The sequence below is a fragment of the Solanum dulcamara genome, chromosome 3 (assembly GCF_947179165.1).
Source record: "Solanum dulcamara chromosome 3, daSolDulc1.2, whole genome shotgun sequence".
Classification (NCBI taxonomy): domain Eukaryota; kingdom Viridiplantae; phylum Streptophyta; class Magnoliopsida; order Solanales; family Solanaceae; genus Solanum; species Solanum dulcamara.
The window spans coordinates 6,167,561-6,184,902 of record NC_077239.1 but is presented as its reverse complement, the minus strand read 5'-3'; the positions used below and the strand labels follow the sequence as shown (position 1 = coordinate 6,184,902).

Genomic DNA, 17,342 nt, shown 5'->3' with positions numbered 1-17,342 from the left:
TAAGTAATACTTATTTGGTATTTTTTTATAGTAAAAACTCACTTATGTAAATAAGATTTTCTTAAAATAATACTAATAACAATAATAATAATATTTTTTAATTATATAACACAAAATATTTTGGATGAAATTTAAAAATTGAAAATATCTTTATGTTAGAAGATGAAATAACTAAAATATAAATAAATAATACATAAATAATTAAATTTTTCATAACTAATATTTACATAATACCAAATGTTTCTTTTTAATCAACACTAAATAAATAAATGATGAGATATACATTTTAATTAATGAGAACACATAAAAGAAGGAGGGGATTGAACTGGGCCCATAAAAAAAAACTACAAATGAGTAAATGTGCTGAATCAAAAACGGGAATAAAAAATATTCTATCTTGGTTTGATCTTGAGACCTCGCACGTGGAATGTCACACTTTAACCAAATTATTAATTATTTTTATTTAATTAATATGTACACATTTAAAGTTTCAATTAATATTATATATAGATAAATAAAAATAATAAGTTAAATATTAATATAATATTAACATAATAATTTAAATATAATTAAAAATAGCAAGAATTTTTTTTTAAAAAAAATCCCATAAATTAAATCACTACATATGAAAATTCTCCACAAAAATAAATAAATATAAGAGATATATTGATAAATATGTATATATGCAAAGATAGTTTGGTCTTGAGAAAAATAATTTTCTGCTCCTGTTTTTTTTAACAAACAGAAATTTCTAACTTCTTTCCAATAGAAAAAAAATTGCTTCTGCTTCCAATTAAAAATAATTTTAATGATTGGCCAAATACATTAATTTTTTCAAAAAATATTTTTTTTAAAAAAATAAGTATTTTGACCTCTCAACGACAATGTCAAACATGCTCTTATATAGAAAATGATTATCCTGTTTCATAGGTTTGAATTTTCAATCACTTCTATTTTTAAAAAAATTTCAAATTACTTTAATATGCTAAAAAACAATAGCTTTGTGACTTAATTTTTCTATCGACTAAAATTCAGTAATCGTTTGCAGTGACGACTTATCTTGTACCACAAAACATATACTCCTATTACAATTTGTACAACGACGTACATAAATTATTATTTTTTCTTTTTTAATAATCATCTCGCATATATTATTCATTTGTTAGCTAAGTGCTTACGTAGGTCATTCAATGCCTTTAAACAAACATGAACTAATTTAATAACCATTTGTCTTTCCTAGTCTTACACAACGTTTGGTAGAAGAATTTTTTTTAAAAATAGGAACCTTTAAACAGTCCCTCGATTTTTCCTTCTATAAAAGAATATCATAATTCAAGACAGAATCACCACTAAAATTTCCTTTAACATAGCAAATTAGCAAACAATTATAACCGAAGTTGTGATATGGCACAAGTGAAGTTGCTAGGTTTTTGGTATAGCCCATTTACTCACAGGGTTGAGTGGGCTCTAAAGATTAAGGGCATCAAATATGAATATATTGAAGAAGATCGAGATAACAAGAGTCCTTTACTTCTTCAATCCAATCCAATTTACAAAAAAGTGCCTGTACTAATTCATAATGGCAAGCCCATTTGTGATTCAATGGTCATTCTTGAATATATTGATGAGATATTTGAAGGCCCTTCCATCTTGCCTGAAGACCCTTATGACCGTGCTTTATCTCGTTTTTGGGCTAAGTTCCTTGACGATAAGGTAAATTCATCTTCATGTTATATATACCTATTTGCATAATTTAGTCATATTAGTACACTTTTCATAGTTTTGTATATAATAATATGGAGCAATTAACATTATTAATGAGAATTTATATAAATAGCTTGAGATTGAGGCGAAGTATAATAATTATGTTTTGAGAGTGCACTTTGTAGGTGTCAGTGGTGGTAAATGCATTCTTACGCAAAGGTGAGGAGCATGAGAAAGCTAAAGAGGAAGTTTGTGAGATGTTGAAAATTCTTGATAATGAGCTCAAGGATAAGAAGTTCTTTGTGGCTGACAAATTTGGATTTGCTGATATTGTTGCAAATTTGATAGGACTTTGGCTAGGAGTTTTCCAAGAAGCCTCTGGAGTTGTATTAGTAACAAGTGAAAAATTTCCAAATTTTTGTGCTTGGAGAGATGAGTATATTAATTGCAGTCAAGTCAAGGAATATCTACCTCTAAGAAATGATGACTTGCTTGCTTTTTACCAAGCTCGCACTCGTGCTCAAGCTGCAACTTCTGCTTCTACTAAAAAATAAACACATCTTGATTCATTGTTTGAAGTTTCGAATTATGTATCTAAATAAAATTGTGAATCTAGAACGACGTCAATAGATTCAATTATGTATTCGTATGTAAAATATAAGAATTAAAATATTGCCCCGCTTACTTGTACTTCTCACCAGTGAGGATTTTTATATTTATTAGTATTAATAAAAATTGCTACTAGGCACACTATTTAGTGGCATATTAATTATTCCAATTCTACTTTTTCTTCCTAAGAAAACTACTACTTGTTAAATTAGCTAGCTTAGCCAACTAGTTACATACCAAGAAGAGTGTTGTGCTACTGTTTTAATTGTTAGTTGGTCAGTGACTCAGTGATTCGACATTAACTAATCATATCCAATTTTCTCATTGTTGTTAACTTGTTATGATTTGGCCGAATTTCTTATTTTATTTGGATTCTATAATTTGTATTTCATTTAGAAAAAAAATTCTCGGTAGAAAAGGACTCTATCACATTTATTCTTTTTTTAGAAGAGAAGTTTTGAAGTTTTATAAATAAAGGAGGAATGACTTGAGAGACCCTTGTACTTGATTTTGTTTGTCTGTTGAACCGTTATACTTACGACTTTGTCAATTGAATCTTTAAAATATTGTGTTTTACCGAGTTTAAGGGTTCAGTTGGTAAAGTCATGAGTATAAGGGTCCAACTGACAAACGGAGCCAAGTACAAGGGTTTTCCAGATTATTCCGTCATAAATAAAAGTTCATTTCTTCTCATTCAGAACGCAATAACATCCACAATATAATCGTTTAGAGAATTTTATTTAGGGGGAGATTTATTCTCTCAATAAATTTAGAATATAGTTTATATTAGTATTATTATGTGCAGGTCAATTGACCGAATCTATATCATAGAGTCTTTTTTATATTTTTTTTTTGTTTTCTGATTAGTCATCCACATGGCTCGCAATTATTAGCTTCCAAATAATGTCATGTTATTTCGATCCCTGTAATTGTATCGAAAAATGAAAGAAGAAAGTAAGCCACATAATTTGGTAAAATAGTGAGTCACATTAGTCATCTTATTATTCTCAAGATTAAATTTTAATTATTATCAATATAAAGAACTGGAGATAATGGTTTGAACCATATTTAAAGTATTATTTATTTTATGGATTTTTTATCTAAATTATTATATATTTGTATTTTTTATCTGAAGTATCATTAACTATTTATCAAAACACATCTCACTTAATATTTGATGGTCCATAGTATACACCCTCTCAACTGTTTATCTATAAAAGGATAAAAACAGCACTTGTTCTAATAGGAGGAAGTACCAATAGTAGTTATTTTAAATCCCCGGTCATTATTAAGGTAGCATTTGGCCAAAGTAGTTTTTAAAAAAAAATTAAAAAAATATTTAAAAATTTGTGTTTGTCCATGTAATTTGACATTATTTAGCAAATATTTTTGATAAATTCCCAAGTTCTAAAAAACATAGAACTTGTTAGAAACCAAGTGGGATCAGGTGGCTGTCTACTTGTTCCTATCTTTTCTTCATGTGAGGCTCACTGAAAGTGGGCAAGTTGCCCACATTTTCTCTTCATCTTCTCTATAAATTGCCAAAGTTTGGCAATTGAAGATTGTAACAGAGATATACATACGGCATATTACTCCTCTGCCTACTTCCTAACCTGCCATATTTTTCTTCTTTCTTTTTTTCTTTAGTTTACAATTTTATTTTATAACACATTATCAGCACGAGCTTCCATCGTTTTGAGCTATATTTTTATGAAGATAACAAAACGGATAAGAATTTTATTTTCTTAAAATGTCTAATATCTCAAAACTTGAATTTGTTGTTCTTGACATATCTAGAAAAGGTTGTTCATCATGGGCACTAAATGACGAAATACATCTAAAATCGATGAGTCTGGCAGACACCATCAAAGATGAAAATACGGCATCTAGTCAAGACCGTGCCAAAGGCATGATATTTCCCCGCCACCATTTTGACGAGTGATTAAAATTACAATATCTCACATTAAAAGATTCCCTTAAATTGTGGAAAAAATTAAAAGAAAGATATGACCACCTTTCACAAGCACGTCATGATTGGCTAAATCTGAGATTAATGGATTTCAAAAATATAACTGAATATAATTCTTCCTTGTTTAGAATTATAGCTCAGTTAAATTTATACGAAGAAGAAATCACTGAGTAAGATAAACTTGAAAAAACATACTCCATATTTTCACCCGCGAATATGCCCCTGCAGCAGCAATGTCGCGAAAAAGGATTTAAAAAATATTCTGAATCACTTTCTCACTTTCTCATTGCCGAACTCCAGAATAGTTGTTAATGAAAAAATTATGATAGTCGGTCTGTTGGTTTTTTGTCTTTTCCTGAAGTGAATCAGACAAATTATAACCAACGAGAAAGAGGTCATGGCCCCAGTCGTGGTCGTGGTCATGATCGAAGAAGAAATTATAATCATGATGCTCAGCTTGCACCGAGAAATGATCAACAGTACAAAAAGAAGAGTGAAAAGCCAGAAGTTTTACCAAAAAAAAATTCAGAAAGCATATGTCATAGATGTGGAGGTGTGGGGCACTGGTCATGGACTTGCCGGTCATCAAAACGTCTGGTTCAACTATATCAAGCATCCTTGAAAAGGGAAGAAAATAATCCAGAAATAAATTTTATCTCTGAAGATAATATTGAGCATATGTATTTAGATGTAGCTAATTTCTTCAATTTTCCAGAAGACAATATGAATATTGATAAGCTTAATAATATTTAATTTTCTTTTTATTTATCTGTACTAAATATCGTGTTTGTATTTTTCAATCAAAGTAAAATTTATGTAATGAACCATGTATTAATTATAATATTTAATTTATTTTTTTTTTGAAAAGAAATATGGATATGCCTCAAATTTTGTTTGGATCAATTATCAATCACAGGGATATTTGTGTAATTGATTGTGGAACAACTCATGCTATTTTTAAAGAAGAGAAATATTTTTTCAACTTGCTTAGAAGAAAAATAAATGTTACTACAATTTCTGGTAATTCAAAAATGATTGAAGGCTCTGGAAGAGGTACTATAATTCTGCCTAAGGGGACAAAAATTGTTATAGAAGATGCACTATTCTCTTCTAAATCCCCAAAAAACTTGTTAAATTTTAAAGATATCCGCAGAAATGGATATCATGTTGAGACACTATATGAAATAAATACTGAATACCTTGGTATAACTAAGAGTGTCTCAGGCCAGAAATATATTTTGAAAAAATTACCAACTTTGTCGTCTGGCCTATATTATGCAAAAATTTGTGCAATTAAAGAACATATGATCGTAAACACGAAGTTTACTGATCTAAATACATTTATGCTATGGCATGATCGAATAGGTCATCCTGGATCAATAATGATGAGACGAATTCTTAAAAAAATTCAACTGGACATCCTTTAAAGAACCAGAAGATTCTTATGAAGGATGAATTTTCATGTGCTGCTTGTTATCAAGGCAAATTAATTGTAAGACCATCGACTCTGAAGGTTGACATCCAATTTCCCGGCTTTTTAGAGCGTATATACGGAGATATATGTGGACATATTCATCCACCTAGTGGATTGTTTAGATATTTTATGATCCTAATAGATGCATCATCTAGATGGTCTCATGTGTGTCTCTTATCTTCTCGCAACCTGGCGTTTGCGAAGTTGTTAGCACAAATAATAAGATTAAGGGCGCAATTCCCAGATTATCCAATTAAGGCCATTCGCCTTGATAATACTAGAAAATTTACATCTCAAGCTTTTGATGATTATTGTTTATCAATTAGGATAAAAATTGAACATCCTGTTGCACATGTTCATACTCAAAATTGCCTTGCAGAGTCATTTATTAAGCGCCTACAATTGATAGCCAGACCTCTACTAATGAAAATAAAATTGTCAATTACTGTTTAGGGTCATGCTATCTTACATGCAGCAACACTTATACATCTCAGACCGACACATTATAATAAATACTCTCCGTTACAATTAGTATTTGGTCATGAGCCAAATATATCCCATCTAAAAAAATTTGGTTGTGCGATATAGGTGTGTGTAGCACCACCACAACGTACAAATATGGGCCCTCAACTAAGGTTGGGCATATATGTTGGGTTTGACTCACCCTTCATAATTCGATACCTTGAACCATAGACTGGAGACTTATTCACTGCTCGATTTGCAGATTATCGGTTTGATAAAACAACTTTCCTACCATTAGGGGGAGAGAAAAAGGAACCCAAAAAATATTGCGTGAAAAGTTTTATCACTATCTCAGTTTGATCCACGTACCCGCACATATGAGTAGGAGGTACAGAAGATCATCCACTTACAAAAAATAGCAAATCAAATGCCAGATGCATTTTACTGATTTGAAACGAATAACTAAGTCACATATTCCTGCAGTAAATGTGCCTATCTGAATTGATGTCCCAAAAGGACCATCTACTAGTATCATAGCTTCTGAATCCTTAACACGTCTGAAGCACGGTAGACAATTGGGTTCAAAGGATAAAAATCTTAGAAAGAGAAGCGTGAGAAATAACAAAGATGATACTACACAAGAACCTCCTGAAGAAGGTCAACATTTGAGTAATCCTGATATATTCCTAAAGAAATCAGTGAACTCGAGACTCAGGTGAATGAAAAACTTTCAATAAGTTCTACCAGTGATGAGATAAATTTAGATCGATCGAAAATCACGGTTGATAATGTTTTTACATATAATGTTGCACTTAACCTCATGCAAGATAGTGAAAGTCTTGAGACTAAATCCGTCGAAGAATATTGACGTAGATATGATTGGTCAGAATAGCAAAAGGCAATTTAATCAGAATTAGACTCACTTGCTAAACGTGAACTTTTTGGACCTTTAGTCCAAACCCCTGAAGGTGTAAAATCGGTTGGCTATAAATGAGTTTTTGTGCTAAAACGAAATGAGAGAAATGAAATTGTAAGATACAAGACACGCCTTGTTGCACAAGGATTCTTTTAAAAACCCGGGGTCAACTATGAAGAAACATACTCACCTGTTATGGATGGAATAACATTTCGATATCTCATCAGTCTAGCTGTACATAAAAATCTTGAAATACATCTAATGGATGTAGTTACAACTTACCTTTATGGTTCACTTGATAATAAAATTTACATAAAAATTCCAAAAGAATTAAAATTGCTTGAAGCATGTAATAAGTCTCGAGAGATGTACTCAATGAAATTGCAAAGATCATTACATGGTCTGAAATAATCAGGGCGTATGTGGTATAATCATCTTAGTGAGTACTTGATAAATAAATGCTATATAAATGATGTCATTTGTCCATTTATTTTTATTAAGAAATCGGAATAAGAGTTTGTTATACTCACCGTTTATGTTGATGACATAAATCTCATTGGATCCCCTGAAGAAGTCCAAAAGGTGATTGAATATCTAAAGAAAGAATTTGAGATAAAAGACCTTGGAAAGACAAAATTTTGTCTAGGTCTGCAAATTGAACATTTAGCAGGCAGGATCTTTGTCCACCAATATGCCTATATTGAGAAAATCTTAAAATGATTTTACATGGACAAAGCACATCCATTAAGTACTCCAATAGTTGTTCGATCACTTAAAATGGAAAAGGATCAATTTTGACCTCCAGAAATGGATGAAGAACTTCTTGGTCCTGAAGTACCATATCTCAGTGCTATTGGTGCACTTATGTATCTTGATAACACAACCAGACCTGATATAGCATTTTCTGTTAATCTGCTGGCAAGGTATAGTTCATCCCTAACGCGAAGGCATTGGAACGGTATCAAGAATATTTTGCGATACCTAAATGGTACTATTGATATGGGTTTGTTTTATACTAACAAAGGTTGTGCAGACCTTATTGGTTATGCAGATGCAGATTATTTATCAGATCCACACAAAGCACGATCTCAGACAGGCTATCTATTTACACACGGAGGAATTGCTATATCAAGGCGATCTATAAAGAAGTCTATTGTTGCTATTTCTTCAAATCATGCTGAAATAATAGCAATTTATGAAGCAAATAGAGAATGTGTGTGGTTGAGATCGATAATACAGTTCATCAAAAAAAAATGCGGCCTAGAAAATGATGTCAAAGTACCCACAATTATATTCGAAGACAATGATGCGTGTATAGCTCAATTGAAAGGTGACTTCATAAAAGGAGACAAAACAAAATATATTTCACCAAAATTATTTTTCACACATAATCTCCAAGAGAATGGTGATATTGATGTATAACAAGTTCGTTCAAGTGATAATCTTGCAGATTTATTTACAAAGGCATTACCAACATAAACTTTTGAGAAGCTAAGATATAAAGTTGGAATGCGTCGTCTCTAAAATATCAAATGAAGTTTTCATCAAGAGGAGTAAAATACACGCTACACTCTTTTTTCCTTAACCAAGGTTTTGTCCCACTGGGTTTTCCTGGTAAGGTTTTTAATGAGGCAACACTCAAGGAGTATTCCTAGATGCGTGGTACTCTTTTTTCTTCACTAGGCTTTTTCTCATTGGATTTTTCCTAGTAAGATTTTAACGAAATACAATATCTATGAATATTCAGAATAACTATGTATATTCTTTCTTGTAAATTGTTTTTGAAGCACATTACACGTGGACACTAAAGTGGGAGCAGGTGGTTGTCCACTTGTTCCTATCTTTTCTTCATGTGGGGCCACTAAAAGTGGGCAAGTTGCCCACATTTTCTTTTCCTCTTTCTCTTTAATTGCCAAAGTTTGGCAATTGAAGATTGTAACAAGATATACATACGGCATGTTACTCCTCTGCCTACTTCCTAACCTACCATATTTTTCTTCTTTCTTTCTTTCTTTAGTTTACAATTTTATTTTATAACAAAACTTGAGAATTTGAAAAGTTTTAAAAATTTAAAAATAACTCCAAACTTTTATATTTTATAAAAACATCAATCATTTAATAATTTCAATTAAATATTTATCTATCAATTTACTCCATTAATATGATCAACCAATACCATTAATCCTCTTAAATAAAACTTATCTATAAAAATATTTGCCCATCCTCTTAATTCTTGATCATTAAGTATATGTAAAATGAAACGAATAATGTATTGTATATAATGTTATTTTGTTGTTGTTGATTGTTATCAATTATGTTATAAAATATTTTTTAACGGAACATGTTCATTATAAAATGATAACACAAACTTACGAGTATTTTTAATAATTTTTAGAACTTACGGGTACAAAATAATATTTTTTAAAATTTCACCAAAAATTGAGAAAACTTGAGATCAAACGCATAGTGCAATTTCACCAAAATTTCTCCCAAAAATAACTTGGCAAGAATATTTGGAAACTTGGGCAAACGGGGCCTAAATTATAAAACTAAAGAGACGAACAGGAAATATTAATGTATTTGCTGTATTGCTAAGAAACTTCCTTGTTTTTTCCTCTATAAAAGAAGACTAGACCACATAAAATTCCCTCAATTAGTAAAGCAAAAACACAGTTAATCAAAGTTGAGAGATGACAGATGTTAAGTTGCTTGGTCTATGGTATAGCCCTTTTAGTCATAGAGTTGAGTGGGCTCTAAAGATTAAGGGTGTCAAATATGAATATATTGAAGATGATCTACAAAATAAGAGCCCTTTGCTTCTTCAATCCAATCCAATACACAAGAAAATCCCAGTGCTCATTCACAATGGCAAGCCCATTTGTGAGTCTATGGTAATTGTTGAATACATCGACGAGACATTTGAAGGACCTTCCATCCTGCCTAAAGATCCTTACGATCGTGCTTTAGCTCGTTTTTGGGCTAAGTTCCTTGATGATAAGGTAAATTCGTCTTCATGCTATATCTATATATCTATCTATCTATATATATATTGTTACCTCCATAATTTAGTAAACCTTTTTTTTGAGACTAATGTAATTTTCAAGATCTATGTAAGAGATAAAAAAAAAACAGTCTGGTGTACTAAAGCTTCCGCTATGCGCCGGGTTCGAGGAAGGACCGACCACAAGGGTCTATTATACACAATCTTATCTTGCATTTCTGCCAGAGATAATAATGATAAAATTAGCTCATGAAAATATGATCGATCTATTCAACATATTTAAGTTTGGACGTTCAAAAGAGTTTTTTTTTTTTTAATTCAATAGTTAGTTTAAAAATAAAAAAAAAGGGACAAAATTTGACCCTGTAAGATATGCAATCAATCCTTGGTGATGTGTCTCAAAATAGAGTTAGCTAAGTACTTACGTATGTCATTCAATGCCTTTAAACAAACATGAATTAATTTAATAAGCATTTGCCTTTTCAAGTCTTACACAACGTTTCGTCCCAGGTAAAGCTAAATAAATATAAGAAGAATTGAAAGAAAAAAAAAAGAAGGAAAAATTAGGAACCTTCAACAACTCCCTCATTTAGTACTTTAATTTGTTTATAGAGAGCTTGACACTTTCCATAATTTAGTATATAATAATGGTGAGGATAATGTAAATGGAGCAAATGACATTGTTAATGAGAATTTAGATAAATAAACGATTCTGACTTGCTTGAGATGGAGACTTAGAGCCCGTTTGGATTGGCTTTAAGTTGGTCAAAACCAACTTAAAGCCCCTTTTTAGCTTTTGGACGTGTTTGCCTAATGCTGACTTTAAGCCATCAGAAATGAAAAGTTAGGATTCCTAACTTTTTTTTTCAAAGTGTTTAAAGTCATTTTCTTTGACCATGAAAATTACTTTTATATCATTTATATTTTAACTAAATTCTCAAACTACCTTTTTTTATTCTTTTAACCCTAAAATTCACATCATAAGCACTTTTATCCAAACACTCAACTGCTTATTTATAAAAATAATTTTTAACACTTCAAAGTTCTAAAAGCACTTTATACATAAAAGTTACTTTTTTTTAAGCCCATCCAAACGGGCTCTTAGTACTATTGTTAAGTTTTGAGTGTGTACTTCGTAGGTGGCAGCGGTAATAAATACTATCATACGCAAAGGAGAGGAGCAAGAGAAAGCTAAAGAGGAAGCTTATGATATGTTGAAAATTCTTGATAATGAGCTCAAGGACAAGAAATTCTTTGTGGGTGACAAATTTGGATTTGCTGATATTGCTGCAAATTTGGTAGGATTTTGGCTAGGAATTTTTCAAGAAGCCTCTGGAGTCGTATTAGTAACAAGTGAAAAAATTCCAAATTTTTGTGCTTGGAGAAATGAGTATATTAATTGCAGTCAAGTCAAGGAATATCTACCTCCAAGAAATGATGAGTTGCTTGCTTTTTTTCAAGCTTTTGTTCGCGCTGCGGCTACAGCTTCTGCTTCTACTCAAAAATAAATATATCCTCAATCATCTTATGATGTTTTAAATTATGTGTTGGAATAAAATTGTGAATCTAAAACAATTTAAATTCAATTATGTATTCGTAAGCGAAAGAAAAGAATTGAAATATTGCCCCATTTACTTATGCTTCTCTCAAATGGGGATTTTTATTTATTACTGTTAATTAAATTGCTATTAAGCACACTATTTAGTGACTCTAGATTAGATTCTGCATTTTCTTCCTAATAAAACTATTACTGTTTAAATTAGCTAGCTTAGCCAACTAATCACATACCAAGAAGAGTAAACTGTGTTTTAATTTGTTAGTTGGTCAGTGATTCTACAATAATTAATCATATCCAATTTCGTCATTGTTCTTAGGATTTGACCGAATTTCTTATTTTATTTGGATTCTATAATAAATGTGTTTCGATTAGGAAGGTTTTTCTTGGATTAATACGACTCTATCACATTTATCCATTTTTTTAAGAGAAATTTTGGACTTATATAAATAGAATATCATTTCTTCTCATTCAGAACACAATAACACATCCACAATATATAATATAGTTGTTCATAGAGTTCTTTTTAGAGAGAGATTTATTCTCTCAATAGTTTTAGAATATTTTTTATATTAGTAAAATTATATGTAAGTCAATTGAACGAACTCTCATCATATCATAAAGTTTTTTTTATAGTTTTTCTTTGTCATCTAATTTATCATCGTCATTACTTGTAATTATTATCTTTTTCGTGATATTATGTTATTTTGATCCCGACAATTGTATCAGAAAAAAATTGTATCTCTGATAATCATGTGTGTGTACACTCTCTCAGCTATTAGTATTTTATGTTAGAATGTATACTTCCACCAAAACAATAGGGACTGGGTCCCTTATCAAAAATCAACGCAGAAACTTAAAGAACAGAAAGATAACATAGACACAATATTTTAACGTGGAAACTCCTTGCTCAAGGGAGAAAAATCACGATCTGTCCCATAGAATTTCAGCTCAAATCTTCACTAGAATAACTGAGCCAAGATTCAGATTATAAGCTATTGTAACCTAGGAATTATACTCACAATCCCTCTCCACTCTTTGTAACAACTCTGTTACAGACTTGAAACAATAACTATGTTGCTTCCTAAATCACTAAACTCCTAGATGATTTAGAGTTCAGATGGTCTCCATAACTAGCTCTAGTTATTTCGACAAGATGAACAAAAGAGATAAGAAATGAGAGCTGATCTAACTTCCTTTACAGATTAGGAAGTAGACCTTATAAGATTAAGAACAATAAATTACAAATCTAAAAACAAGAACAAAAACACTGATAACTCCATCTTTCAAAAGCAAATTTTCAATACTTGAGAGCATGATCTTATATAAATATTCCTTTTCAGATTCAAAAAGCCAAGTGGGAAAATGTTGTAAAGAGTGTAGGTATCACCTATATACCTGGATCATTTTGTATTGGTTAGACAACTGGCCTTCTGCACTGAGACTCAGTCGCGTACATACAGACCTGCAGACTTGGCAGGATCTATTATGTACTATTTATCTGCTGTCGTTATCAGCAAGAATTCCTCAGAGGGACCAAGTCCTTTACGTGTTTTTTGAATTTGTCAAATTATCAAAACCGACTTCAAAATCACTATCATCATATTTTGTGAAACACCACTTATTTTAAAAGAGAAAGAAAAGGCCACTTGTTATGATAGGAGGGAGTACCAATAGTATTTATTTTAAGTCTCTGGTCAATGTATTTGGATTTTGGTGGATTGCTAAGAAACTTCCCTGTTTTATTTTTCCTCTATACAAGAAGACTTGACCTCAAGGGAGAACCACCACATATAATTCCCTCAATTAGTAAAGCAAAAAACAATTATTGAAAGCTGAGAGATGGAAGATATTAAGCTGCTTGGTCTATGGTATAGCCCTGCTAGTCACAGAGTTGAGTGGGCTCTAAAGATTAAGGGTGTAAAATATGAATTTATAGAAGAAAATCTACAAAATAAGAGCCCTCTCCTTCTTGAATCCAACCCTGTTCACAAGAAAATCCCAGTTCTCATTCACAATGACAAGCCCATTTGTGAGTCTATGATCATTCTTGAATACATCGACGAGACATTTGAAGGTCCTTCCATCTTGCCTAAAGACCCTTATGATCGAGCTTTAGCTCGTTTTTGGGCTAAATTTCTTGATGACAAGGTAAATTCATCTTCATGCTATATATATTCATATTTGCATTATTTAGTCAGGTAGTACGTTTACTTTTATAGAGAGATCTTGGAATACTTTTTATAATTTTGTATAGTCTATTCTGACTTGTTTGAAATTGAGACGTAGTATTATCGTGGTTGTTGTAGGTTGCAGCAGTGGTGAATTTTTTCTTCCTCAAAGGAGAAGAGCATGAGAAAAGTAACGAGGAAGTTTGTGAGATGTTGAAAGTTCTTGATAATGAGCTCAAGGACAAGAAATTTTTTGTAGGTGACAAATTTGGATTTGCTGATATTGCCGCAAATTTTGTGGGTTATTGGCTAGGAGTTTTTCAAGAAGCCTTTGGAGTTGTATTAGTAACAAGTGAAAAATTTCCAAATTTTTGTGCTTGGAGGGATGAATATGTTAATTGCAGCTTAGTCAAGAAATATCTACCTCCAAAAAATGATTTGCTTGCTTTTGTCCAAGCTTCTGCTTCTAAAGCATAAACACCTCCTCATTTATCTTATGAAGTGTCGAATTATGTATCAGAATATGTACTTATAAGCGCGTATGCAAGTTATTTTGTAATGAAATAATAATTGTTGTATAAGTTATCTTATTGTTCTCGAGATTAAATTAGCTAAGTGCTTACGTATTTCTTTCTTTCCACATCAGTGACATGGTTGGCAATATTAAATAATCTCATAAATTCCAATAATAAATGATCTAAAATCGATGGATGCAAGCATGAAACAGTAGTCCCTCTATCACATATTAATTGGTCATTTTACTAATAAAATAATAATCCTATATTAGGTATTCATCTAAATCAAAAAATTATTAATTAATTTTTTTCTATATTACTTTTATAATTAATTCTTTTTAAAAATATTCACATTTGTTTGTCAAATTTTCAAGAAGTTTTTTAAAGAATGAATAAGTAGAATTATTTTTTCATTTATGATTTCTTAATATGCATGTAAAAAAAAAATGACCAGGGCGGAGGAAGTAATTTGACTATGTATTACTTTGGGATGGTTGACAGTATATGGAACTGAATAAGTTTTCATATTCTTTGAAAAATTGTGGTGAATGTAATTTCTTCTTTCTCATATTAGTTGTCATATTATTTTTTTGACTCGTCTTTTGAAAAATCATAGATAAAAAGTAATTTTTACTAATTTATCTTTAATTTTTTTCAATATAATTAAATATTTTTTAAAAAAATAATTAATTTTAAAGATAAAATTAAAAGTTAATTAATTTTATTTTATTTTGTAAATTGACCAATATTTTTAGACGGATTTTTCTATAAAATTGACCGCTAATATGAAATGAATAGAGTATATTATTTTGTTATAATTTTTGTTCATGTGAAGCTGATATCAACATTCAGCTCCTCTTATTTTTTTTAGTTGTTTGATTAGATGGACATCATTATATTTTTGAGTGGTCGGCATAAATAAATAATTGTTCATTAAAATAATAATTCATTCAAATAATAATTAGTATATATATAATTTTTCTATATTATTATATGATTATTATATGATTATTATATGATATATAAAAATATATATTTTAACATAAAATAATTTATTTTTAAAATGAAAAAGGGATTAAAATACCCTTGAATTATTGAAAATGCTATAAAATTACCCTCCATCCACTTATTAGCTCCACAATACCCCCGACGTCTACCTTTAGGTCCTATATTACCGTTACTTTTAACGATTTTCAATTTATGCCCAGTTAATAAATTCATTAATGATGTGGCGCTCATCTATTGGTCACCTTATAATTAACCTAAACTAATTTAAAAGCCCACCCATTCCCAAATACCCTCACCAAATCAAATAGACCTGCCCCAAGTTTATTTAAGGGTAAATCACATAAATGTACAATATTCAAAAAATATTTATCACATAGAGCAACATAATTATTTTAACCATATATAGCAAATTATTTGAATTAAATTCAGTACGGTCTTCTAAAACTCTCACCCATAATTTTCTCTTCCCATGTTTCTCTCCAAATTTGCTACACCAATATTCTCTCCAATCTTCTCACCCATAATTTTCTCCAAAATTAGGGCAATACTTAGCTTCATAGCTTCTCAACCACGACTTTCTACAACATTTGTACTCTAATTTTGGAATTAAGTGATGTGTATTCGGTGGAATCTCACTTTTCAGAAGAAATTTTTTTGTTCTCCATAGCCAAAAAGAGGAAGAAGCAAACATGAACAACGAATAGTACGATATTCAACAATATTCATGCAAAATTTTCTCCATAATTTTTTATTTTTATTACTGATTTTCGTTTCTTTGATTGCAACGATTACTTGTTCAAACTGTTGTTAATCGGCGATTCTTCTGTCGGCAAATCATGTCTTCTTCTCAGATTCGCCGTATGTTCATCTATTTAACTTTGATCTCCTATGTTTACAGTTTATTTGTATGTGTGAATGAACGTTTTGTGTTATATAATGATTAATGCGTATGTTATTATAGAAGAATGGCAAGATTTAGGTGAATGCAGATTTGAATCAGTTGAAGAATTGTGATTTCTGAGTAGAGATCTGTGACTACTTAAAAGTTTGAATAGTTGAATGTTTAATTGTTTGAAGGTTTGAATTAGATTGCATACCTAATTCATTAGCGATGCACGATTTGTATTCAGTTGTGATTCAATATGAAAGTTTATTTTTGTTCTACGTTTATCACAATTACTTGTTTACTTGTTTAATATGTGTGTAATACAGCTTTTGTTCAAGTTTAATTCATTTTTTTTGGCCTACAGATCACTGAAGGTTGGTTTCATTAGATATAAATTTCATTCATGTCTAATTCTCTTCTAATTCAAGTTTAATGTGTATGTAATACGTTTATTATTCAAGTTTAATTCATTTTTGTGGCCTCCAAATCACTATAGGTTGGTTTTGTTAGCTACATATTTTATTCTTGTCTAATTCTCTTCTAATTCAAGTTTAATGTGTGTATAATACCTTTGTTATTCAAGTTTAATTCATTTATGTAGCCTACAGATCACTGAAGGCTGATTTCATTAGTATAGATTTTATTCGTATCTAATTCTCTTCTAATTCAAGTTTAATGTGTGTGTAATACATTTATTGTTCAAGTTTAATTATTCATTTCTAATTCTCTAATTTTCTTCTAATTCAACAAAAAAATATGCAAAAGAAAAACATGGCTAATCTGGTTGTACTGCTTTACTTCAATGGCCGATAGGATTCTAGCAACAAGTATATTAATTACTTGGCAGATGGTGTGTTGATAAATACCGATTCAACATTTGCTAACCTCATTTCTGTGATTGCTGCTCAATTGTCAATAGACACATCAACAAGTAAAGTTGAAATCAGCTATAAGATTGATGAAAGGTCTCCTCCAATTCAAATTCATAACGATATGGAAGTAAAAGTGTATATTGAAACCAAAAAGGAACATAAAGATATGTCAAAATGCCCTTTATGTGTCACAACAACTG

The 17,342-nt window shown here is 30.6% G+C and overlaps 3 protein-coding genes across 3 annotated transcripts; all 3 read left to right on the top strand.

Annotated features, from left to right (window-relative positions):
• Positions 1–1,262: 1,262 nt before the first annotated feature.
• LOC129881498 (probable glutathione S-transferase) lies at positions 1,263–2,318 on the top strand. Its single transcript, XM_055955694.1, has 2 exons — positions 1,263–1,713; positions 1,890–2,318. The coding sequence occupies exons 1-2, from the start codon at positions 1,405–1,407 to the stop codon at positions 2,256–2,258; spliced, it is 678 nt and encodes a 225-aa protein (XP_055811669.1). The 5' UTR covers positions 1,263–1,404; the 3' UTR covers positions 2,259–2,318.
• A 7,380-nt stretch (positions 2,319–9,698) lies between these two features.
• Positions 9,699–11,848, top strand: LOC129882302 (probable glutathione S-transferase). The gene is made up of 2 exons (XM_055956548.1): positions 9,699–10,133; positions 11,275–11,848. Exons 1-2 carry the CDS (start codon positions 9,825–9,827, stop codon positions 11,641–11,643), a joined length of 678 nt encoding a protein of 225 aa, XP_055812523.1. The 5' UTR covers positions 9,699–9,824; the 3' UTR covers positions 11,644–11,848.
• A 1,546-nt stretch (positions 11,849–13,394) lies between these two features.
• Positions 13,395–14,468, top strand: LOC129882303 (probable glutathione S-transferase). Its single transcript, XM_055956549.1, has 2 exons — positions 13,395–13,841; positions 14,000–14,468. Exons 1-2 carry the CDS (start codon positions 13,533–13,535, stop codon positions 14,336–14,338), a joined length of 648 nt encoding a protein of 215 aa, XP_055812524.1. The 5' UTR covers positions 13,395–13,532; the 3' UTR covers positions 14,339–14,468.
• Positions 14,469–17,342: the final 2,874 nt, after the last annotated feature.